The 9,961-nt window shown below is 54.2% G+C and overlaps 1 protein-coding gene across 1 annotated transcript; it reads right to left on the reverse strand.

The window, feature by feature from the left end:
- Nucleotides 1-2,573: 2,573 nt before the first annotated feature.
- On the reverse strand, nucleotides 2,574-7,398 carry KCNG1 (potassium voltage-gated channel modifier subfamily G member 1). Its single transcript, XM_052651244.1, has 2 exons — nucleotides 6,625-7,398; nucleotides 2,574-3,344 (listed from the first exon to the last, which is right to left on the reverse strand). Exons 1-2 carry the CDS (start codon nucleotides 7,396-7,398, stop codon nucleotides 2,574-2,576), a joined length of 1,545 nt encoding a protein of 514 aa, XP_052507204.1.
- Between the last annotated feature and the right edge of the window lie 2,563 nt (nucleotides 7,399-9,961).

Genomic DNA, 9,961 nt, shown 5'->3' on the forward strand with positions numbered 1-9,961 from the left:
GTTTGAGTCTCCACCTTGGCCACGGGCACAGACCAGAATCTGGGCAAGAAGATGCCGCAAGCCTGGGCCCTCAGTGACCCCAGCTCCTCTTCTGTCCTTGGTGTGGTGGAGGCACAGCTCTCCCCACAGCGAGGCCCGTTCAAGGCTCCCCCAAACCCCAGCATTTCCCCTCCCTGGAATCTTTCTTTAAAATTTAAATGCGTTTATTTTTAATTGGAGGATAACTGCTTTGTAATATTGTGATGGTTTCTGCCATTTATCAGCCTCTCCCTGGAGTTTTTAAAGGCTCTGTCTTAAATCTCTTCCTGTGTCCCATATCCGTCTGTTTAGCATTTTCAGCTGTCTCCCATGCCTCTTAGCCACTTTGGAATGGGAAGAAAATGTCATTCCATAAATCTAAGGTATTATTACTGTGACGGCAGTGCCCGATCGCTGTGACACCCACCGGGCTGGGGACGGTAGAGCCAATTAGTCGGAAAACTTACTTTTCAGGCGTGAGTCACTGGAAGCAGGTGTCAGGGGAGACTTTAACGAGGCTCTCGTGACTTGTGTGATATTTCCAGGCTGCCTTACAGCGTGTCTACTGTGCAGAGGAAGCCCTCGTCCAACCTCCCCACCGGGGAGTGAGACAGAGAGAGGGAGAGAGGGACATGGGATGGGGAGCGCGAGAGGCGCCAGCGTCTGCTTTCGGGTGGTCTTCCTGTCTCCCCTTCCTCTTTCACTCACTGCACGGGTGTTTGCTGAGTGCTGGCTGTGCTCGGGGCTCCCCGGGCGGAGACAGACCGGAAGGGAGGAGCAGAGAAGTGAAGGAGCGGCTCCAGGGCCCATCAGGGGTGTGAGGATGCACACACGGGGTGAGGGCGGCGGCGGCGGCGCGCTGGGGCGGGCCCTGTCCAGCGAGCGGCAGGGCGGCGGTGGGAGGAGCCGGCCGCAGTGCGCTTCAGGGAGGCTGCTGCCCGCAGAGGGGCGCGATGGTGAAGGCCCGCGGTGGGCAGGGGCCGGCTGGTTCTACACCGCAGCTTGGAGGCCGCTGTGACTGAGTGGAGTGAGTGGGAGACGAGGCGGGCCTCGGCAGTGCCAGGCATCTGGGCATCTTTCTCAGCACGATGGATACACCTCTATGGGTTTAGGCGGGTTTAGGCGGGACAGTGATGGGGCCAGATTTGCTTTGTTTACTTTCTTATTTTTTGGCTGTGTTGTGCGGCAGGTGGGATCTTAGTTCCTTGACCAGGGATTGAACATGGTGTCCCTTGCGCTGGAAGCGCAGATTCCTAACCACTGGACTGCCAGGGAAGTCTTGGGTTTATTTTAGAGCCTGCTTTCTGCAGCTGGCCCAGGGGAGGGGGTGAAGAAGACAGCGACATGCTGCAGCATCTGAGGTTGGAGGCCGGCATGTGACTGCCGCCTGGATGGGAAGCCCCTCCCCAGATGGGCACCAGAGGCCTCTGAACCCTGAGAGCGGAACAGACCTGGTGGGCTGGCCTGGGCTCAGGCCCTACCCCGAATCTTCCACACTACATGAGGTCATGAGGTGTTCCGGTTGGGTGGGTGCTCTGCGGGTCTCTGAGGGGCCCAGAGAGACCCTTGGGGGCTTCAGACTGTGCTCTCGGGTGGCCCAGAAAACTGAGGTCCATTTTCCCAAAGCATCAGTCCAGTGCAATGTAGCTTTACATTTAGATTTAGGTAAATGGTTTGAAGCATTCCCACCCCCCCCCCCCCAAATTGAGATAAATGTGGCGTAGAATAAAAAACCCACACTAATTTTTAAAGATAAAATGAAATGACTCCACCTTTGTAGTCAGCAGGGCTGACTCGGTGTCCACTTCGCTGTTGGGGGTGCCTTAGGGGGAAAGTTTGAGAAACAGGCCGTAAGGTGCAAAAGAGGAGAAGAGGAGATGGGAGAGAAGAAAAAGATGGGGAGGAAAGCCTCGGAGAGGGGAAGAATCTAAGAGATAGAAGAGTGAGGGGCTGTGGTGTTTACCAGCAATTTCCCAAAGGTGTCTATCTCGTCTCCCCCAACCTCACGGGGCCTCACCGGGGTATGAAGGACCCAAGGAAAAAGGCTAACCCAATACTTCTGGTAACACACTGGCTGGCTTACTGGAAAGCGCCGTTTCCTCTCTTAACAGAGCCCCAGGGAAGGCTTTCTTCTCTTTTTCACCGGTTTTCTTTAATTGCACATGATCCACACTCAAGACAGACTTGTAGCTTCTGTTTGTATTGTTCCCTAGGCAGCCCCACAGAGCGAGTCTTTGCTGGCATGATATCTACATGGTGGAAAGAACAAGCCATCTCCTCGCTAGGGAGGGTTGTGGGGTGGGGTGGGGGACTGTCAGGACTGTGTGCTGGGCTTCGCTTCTGGACGTGGGGGACCAGGGACCCCCTGCCGGGGTGGGGCCATCTTCCCTGGGGCGTGGCTCGGTCCATCCCAGGCCAGGGCTGTGCTCAGAAGCAGCACGTGCCTTTGGAGGCTTCTGCAGCAATGGTGGTAGCGTCAAGCCTCAGAGGGCGGGCAGGGTTGGGGGGCGGGGGCGCGTCCTGGCGGTGGCGGTGGCGGGGTGCGTCCTCTGGTCTCAGTTATTGTCTCTGGTGTCCGAGGAGGCACTTCCAAACAAGATGTCACTGTCGTGGGACATGCTGCTCAGCTGCGACTTGGTCTTGATGAGAAACTGGGTCCTGCGGAACATCACCCTCTCCTGCTCCTGCTTGAGCTCCAGGTAGGAGCGGGAGAAGGTGTGGAAGATGGAGGTCACGGGGAAGGCCATGAGGAGGATGCCGCTGAGGATGCTGCTGAGCGCCACCACCTGGCCGGGCGTGCTCCTGGGCACCATGTCGCCATAGCCCACGGTCGTCATGGTGATGACGGCCCACCAGTAGCAGGCAGGGATGCTGGTGAACTCGGGGCTCTCCGCCATCTCGTTCTCGATGACGTAGAGGAGCGGGGCGAAGAGCGCGATGGCCACACAGAGGAAGAGCAGCAGGAGCCCGAACTCGCGGGTGCAGCGGCGGGCCGTCAGCCCCAGCGTCTGCAGCCCCAGCGAGTGGCGGGCCAGGCGCATGACGTACAGGATGCGCAGCGCCCGCAGGACGCGCAGCACCAGCCCCACCTTGTCCAGGTAGCTGTTGCCTGTGCCGGGCTTGCGGCGGCCCGCGGAGGCGCCATCCACCAGCAGGGTGACGTAGTAGGGCAGGATGGCCACCATGTCGATCAGCGTCAGCGGGCTCCGCAGGAAGGCGAACTTGCTGGGCGCCTGGATGAGCCGCAGGAGGAACTCGAGAGAGAACCAGCCCACGCACACCGACTCCACGATGAAGATGTTGCGGCACATCTGGGAGCACCGGCCCTGGGAGAGAGAGAAGGGCGGGGAGGTCAGCGGCTCCACCGCGAGGAGCGCGGGGCTCCGTCCTGGGCCGGGGGGCGCTACCTGGGCCAAGGTGGGCTGGCCTCGATGCCTGTCCCTGGGTCCCCTCTCTCCGGTTACACCCACTCCCTGGGCAATCCCGTGCAAGCCTGAAGCTTGAAGCATCTTCTCAACACTGACTATCCCTAATCTCTCTGCAGCCCAGACCCCACCCCTAAACTCCAGACTCCAGAGGAGCTGCCTCCAAAGGAGGTCTGATAGGTGTCTCAAACTCATCACGTCCCCAGACTAGCTCCTGACTTCTTTCTTCTTAAAATTTATTTTTATTGAGATGTAATTGACATATAACAAACACAAGGCACAGGGCAAGCTGACCTGACACATTTACGTATCGCAATACGAATACCACCAAGGGTGCACGCGACCTCGGTCACTTCAGTCGTGTCCGACTCTTTGCGACCCTAATGACTGTAGCCCGTCAGGCTCCCCTGTCCATGGGATTCTCCAGGCAAGGATACTGGAGTGGGTTGCCATGCCCGCCTCCAAAATATGTTTTGTAAGTTACTTATTTACCGTTTTTACTGTCTCAGCCCTGCTCATCTGCCCACCCTGCCCCGGAAGACTGTAGCCCTACAGGGCAGGACGCTTTGTGTATTGCTCACTCTCAGGCCCCAGTGCCTGGAAAGGCCTGGCACACGGCAGGTGATCAGTTACCAGGATGATCTGTTACCAGGATGCATGGCAGAACACTGGCCTGTCTTTAGACAGCATGCCAAGTGAAGGCCAGGCAGGCAAAGTGAAACCGGGGGAGGTGGCCCAGGTTGGGTGGAGGCCCTGGGGAGCCTGGCCATCCTGCTCAACACCCTCTGAGGGCTGTCCCAGGCGAACTCAGTCTTGAGGCGGCCTCATCCATTTTTTTAAGAGAAGCTGGAAATTTGGAGTTTTACATGAAATCTCCTGGGTTTTAAATGTTGTGACAATTCGATGCAAAGAAAGCACTCCACGTTTCATTCCGACACATCTGTGCCTCCACCATGCAGGCTCTCTGGTTGCTCCTCTGATCTGCAGTATGGGGGACCGTCCCCAGGTTAGACCTCACCCTCAAAGGGGCTGGCAGAGAGGAAGGCACACATGGTTCTACCTGGGGCATCTTGTCGGTTCTGGGGCACAGCTTGTTCTATCAGACTCGCCATACTAGCTCTTTCTCTGGGAATATGTGAGAAGCTGGAGAGATGAACTGATACTTGGTGAGGCTTTGAGGTCTCAGACTTCTGAGACAGGAAGCCCCCTCTTCTGGGAAGCCTTCCTGGAGTGCGTCCCTCCAAGTATCCCCAGCACAGTTGATGGGCCTCTCACAAGAGCCCTCTTGGCTTGTGCCCCATACTTATGGTTACGGGGCTGTCACCGAGGCTTGACGCACCCTGAAGCTGGAGACTTGCTCTGGTCACCCTGACTGCCCCATGAAGCCTGAATACAGGAAGCGCTTAAACGCCTGCTTGGGTGAGACAGTGAACCCCACTAGTCCCCCAAATGAAAGTGAAGAACAACCTTTTTACTGAGTCATGAAAAAGGCTGGGTATCTTTTTTTTTTTAAGCAGGTATCAGAAGTTGAATAAAACTGGCTTTATTAGTATTTTCCAGATAAAATCAGTATTGCATGTGTTGGGGCCAAGAAAAAAATCAACACTAAGCATAGGTGCTTCCAGACAGGTCTCCAGTGACAAGCACTTGCTCTTTTTTTCGGAGGGGTGTATAATCCTCACAGTGAGTAATTCCTGAATGTGCAATGCCAGGTGCTGTTCCTGTCGCTTCTCATTCACTGAACCACCCCCAGCACTATGAGGTGGGCCTGTTCACAACCTCTTCGACATGTCAGGGAACGGAGGCGCAGAGAGGCTGAGTGACTTGTCTCCAGAAGCACAGCCAGAGTGGACAAGGTGGGATTCAAATTCAGGCCACCCGGCTCTAACCCTGCCTGGCTCATCACTACCCCTCATGCATCTCTAACGTTCACTTTACTGATTGAGTGTTCATTTTACTGATTGAGCCTTTTCTTAACACTGGCTTTTAAAATTCAATGTATTCAAAAAGAAGTGTTAGAAACTCCCTGAGAGCTATAAATGTAACACTATTGCTACTTTCCTCACAATACTTGTGTATGGAAAGACCCTCACGTGGTGAGTGGTTTTAATGTTAAATCAGAGGGTTCACGTAAAACCCTTAGTACATGCTTGGTACACAGCCAGTGCTCAATAAATGCTGGCTGGCATGATATTAATGTTTAGTTCATACCGCCATACCTATTTCTCCAGTGCCTACACCATTTGCACCTGTCTGAACTTTTCAGTCTGTCTTGAGCCTTGCGTCTGGAACCCCTACGTGTGGGGAGAGGGTCCCAGAGATGGGTCTCTTACAGACAGAGGCTGAGCTGAGGGCTGCATGAGGTCCCAGGCTGCCACGTGGGACCCATACTTCCATGTTTAAGAACCCAGACTCCAGACTCAGACCCAGATCTGGGCAAGCTGCTTTTCCTCAGAGTTCTCAGCTGTCAAGTGGTTGTGGGAACACCTCCCATGCCGGGATGCTGGAAGGTTCGCTGGGGAGATAAGATACAGGCAGAGTGGCAGCCCAGCCCCTGGCTCCCATTAACTGCCGGTAAGTAAGTGGTATCCCTGAGAACTGGGCATGCACCCCATCATGCCCTGGAGTAAACACTTATGGAAACTCCCTTCTTTAACAGAAAGCAATGTTTAGATGTGCACACACATGTATCAGTGAACAGCATATCCAGGACCCCAAAGAGCTTTCTGGGATCTTTTCATGTAAGAAGGGAATTGGGAAGGCTGAGAAAGGGTGCAAGTTGGTGAAGTTAAATTTTGGTGGTGCACATCACGTGCTCAGCTTGGGGCCAGGCACATCAAACATTGCGTCATCCATCCATCCATCCATCCATTCATTCAACAGAATGGCTGAGCACCTCTCCCATGCTGGACAGTTTTGCCTTGGGCAGGGGGCACAGCGTGGACCTGAACAGTCTGTGGAGCTCAAGTCTGCATGTGGAGGAGGACAACACATAGGGAGACACGTTCGTAAACACACGTAAACACAACGATGGACTGGGATGCTACTGAGCCAGTGCAGTCAGGGAAGGCTTCCTGGAGGAGGCGACAGGGCAGGCAGAGAAGGACGTGCCTTTCCCGGTGGGGAGTGGTTCCTGCAGCAGCAGCCCCGCCCTCCCCCAGGGCAGGGGCGGGGCCCTTACCTGCTCCTCCTCCTCCCTCAGGCTGGGCAGGGTGCTGATGGAGAGGTTGACAGCTGTTACTGTGACAAAGAGCACCGACAGGAAGGCGAACACCTTGCCGGGCAGCCCCGAGTGCGGCCTTTCCACCATGTCGCGCAGCCGCCGCATGCAGCGGCCCAGGCGGCCCTCCTCCTCCGCGGGGCCCTCGCTGTCCAGGTCTTCGCTGTCCAGCGCGTCGTCCTCGTCCTCCCGCTCCACCGTCTCGGCGAACTCCTGGATCTTCTGCAGGTAGCGGCGCTTGCAGCAGCCGTCCAGGTGGTCCTCGGCGATCCCCCAGTAGAGCAGCTCCTCCTGAAAGGACAGGGCGCACATCTCCCGCAGCAGCCGCAGCTTGCCCGCCCGCAGGAAGGTCAGGATGGTGCCGAAGGCGCCGGGGTTGCGGTCGAAGAAGAACTCGTTGCAGGTGACGTCGTAGTCATCGCACACGTTGAGGATGTCATCGAAGTTGGTGCAGGCCTTGAGCTGGCCCAGCCGCGTCAGCGGGAACTCCTCCAACGTGGTCCAGGGCAGCGAGTACTTGATGCCGCCCACGTTGATGATGATCTGCCGCCTGCGGTCCTCAGGCTGGCCGCCCTGGCGGGGCTCGTCCTGTGGCCGCAGCCGCTGGGCCCGGCGGTAGAAGACACCCTTGAGTGATTGGCTTTGGGGGAAGAAAGCTGGATGGAAGGAGGCATCCGATGTGCAGCTCAGAGCGCTGTAGTCGTAATCAGAATTGTCTCCCGGTAGGAGGGTCATTTTGAGCTTTCACATCCCTCTCCAGCCTAAGGTGGGGGGGAGAAGGGAGGAAAGAGCCTCAGTGACTCCCGAGTCTCTGGGGACAATGTGGGTCCTGCAGCTAATTGCTGATATGGACCGCATTGTGTTTCCCCAGATTCATAGGGGGAAGCCCTAACCTCCAAGTGGATGATGTTAAGAGGTGGGGTCTTTGGGAAGTCATCAGGCTTAGATGATGTCAGGAGGGTGGAGCCCCAGGGTGAGATTAGTGCCCTGATAAGGAGAGGAAGAGACAGCAGGATCTCTTTTCTCTCCACCGAGTGAGGGCCTGGTGAGAAGGCAGCCAACCTGCAAGTTAGGAAGACAGCCCTCGTCAGACCCCGACCTGATCTCAGACTCCCAGCCCCCCAGATGGAGAGCAACCCGTGTCTGTTATTCAAGCCCCCTGGTCTAGATACTCTCTTACAGCAGCTTGAGGGAAGATGCTCAAGAGTCAGAAGAGCCACTCTATTGTTCAGCATCTCCTAAACCTCACCATTCCTCCACATCCGCATCTTTTACACCATGAAAATGCATTGAGTGCTCCTGTAAGCCAGGAGTGGCTTCAAGCACTGGGCGTTTGCAGCCATGCATAAAATCAGATGCGGCCCCCAGCCCCACAGAGCTGACAGCCTACACCGGTACTGTTACTTACTTAACGCTTTAAGTCTGTCCAACTTTGGGGGATATTTATTTAGCTTGGAAAAATAGTTTAGTGTGGACCAGTGATTCTCAACCAGGCCTGATTTTTGTCACCAGGGAACAGATGGCAATGTCTGGAGGCATTTTTGATTGTCATGACTAGGGGATGCTACTGGCATCGAGCAAGGATGCTGCTAAAAGTCCTATGGTCAGACCCCACAACAGAGAATTATCCTGCCCCCCATGTCCATAGTGCAAGGAGGGGGGGCTCTGCTGTGGTGGTTATGAGCATAGAGTTTGATGTTGAATGTCCTCATCTGCAAAATGGGTATAACCATACGATCTACCTTATAGGATTACTGAGAAGATTCAGTGAATTATGTACCCAAGAGCACTGAACACAGCATGTGGGACATGGTAGGTCCTCAGTACTTCCTGTCTACTATTTATTTTTTATTGCTTTATTATTCTGTTTTATTTTATTTTTTGGCTGCACCGTGTGGCTTGTGGGATCTCAGTTTCCTGACCAGAGATCGAACTCGGGCCACGGCAATGAAAGCGTGGAATCCTAACCACCACGCCATCAGGGAACTCCCACTGTTTACACTATTACAACTATTAAAGGGACCGCCTGCATTCGTTCCATGTGTGGAAAACGTATCACTTGCCATAAATCAGAGGCAAAGTCTGAAAAATGCACAACTGTCGCAATAGCAACACGTTTTGCTCGTGTGTCAGCAAACGTCATCTTGAGGACCCAGGACTGGATTGGACAGGCTTGCTCCCTCCTCCAGGAAGCCCTCCTTGGCTCTTTCAGCTAAATCAAGTGTCATCCCCCCCACCCCCATTTATCGTCACCACACTTGCCACCCGTTTTAGAATGATCTGTGTGCAAGCCTGGTTCCTTCAGTAGACTGCTTGCTCCCTGGGGGAAGAACATGCTGTACTCATTTCTGAACCTCTGTATTCAGCAACATAAACGCTCCAAGAAATGCTCAACAAATAAGTACATTTCCTGTTGGTGAGGCCAACCCGATGAGGGCACTTCCGGGAAACTGAGGTCAAAATCTCAGCTTACACAGACTTCTTCCTTCCCCGTCCTCAAAGCTAAGGGTTTGTGCCATTAGAATCAGATTGCTTATGCAGTCATAGCTCATGGGCTGCATTTGGTTTACAAATATTTTGCCTGGCTTGGAGAAGATTTTGAAAAATGGAGACATTTCATTTAAAAATTCATGGTTTTTTTTTTTTTTTTTTTGGAAAATCAGATTATCTGGCAACCTTCACTTCAAATTCCAGCTGAGAAATGCCTACCCCTCTTAAGGCAGGGCAGGCATGCTACGATCCACTGTCATCCCCACCCCTCCCTATTGTCTTCCTGACACCCACTTTACTTCCCTTATGTACGTTTCCTTCCTGGTCACTGTAGGCACTTGAGTTTGACACCCCTAGATGACAGCAACAGAGCTCTCCAGAATTAAGCTGATCTGGGGAAAAGCAGTGTAGTACGAGTCTATAATACTTGGATGTTATAGTTTTTCTTTTTACTCACACTGCACCAGGCCTTATTTGCGGCATGGGGGGGTCTCGTTCCCAGACCAGGAATGGAACCTGGGCTTCCCGCATTGAGAGTGCAGAGTCTTGACCACTGGATCTCCAGGGAAGTTCCAATACTTTGCTTTTAAAATTCACCATCACTCCCCCCCACCCCAGTTCAGTCACCCATGGATGCAGGTGGTACCAGCCAAGTCTATCAATTCCAAATGGAGACCCATTTCTGAGTGTCCATCCATGCTATGGGCATGCTCAGCGGAAACACTCGCGGTTGCAGATATACACACAGCCCCGCGTGGGTGTGAAGCAGTGTTTAACAGGAGCCACGCAGGTTTCCACATCTGAGAGG

This window comes from Budorcas taxicolor, chromosome 13 (genome assembly GCF_023091745.1).
Source record: "Budorcas taxicolor isolate Tak-1 chromosome 13, Takin1.1, whole genome shotgun sequence".
NCBI lineage: Eukaryota > Metazoa > Chordata > Mammalia > Artiodactyla > Bovidae > Budorcas > Budorcas taxicolor.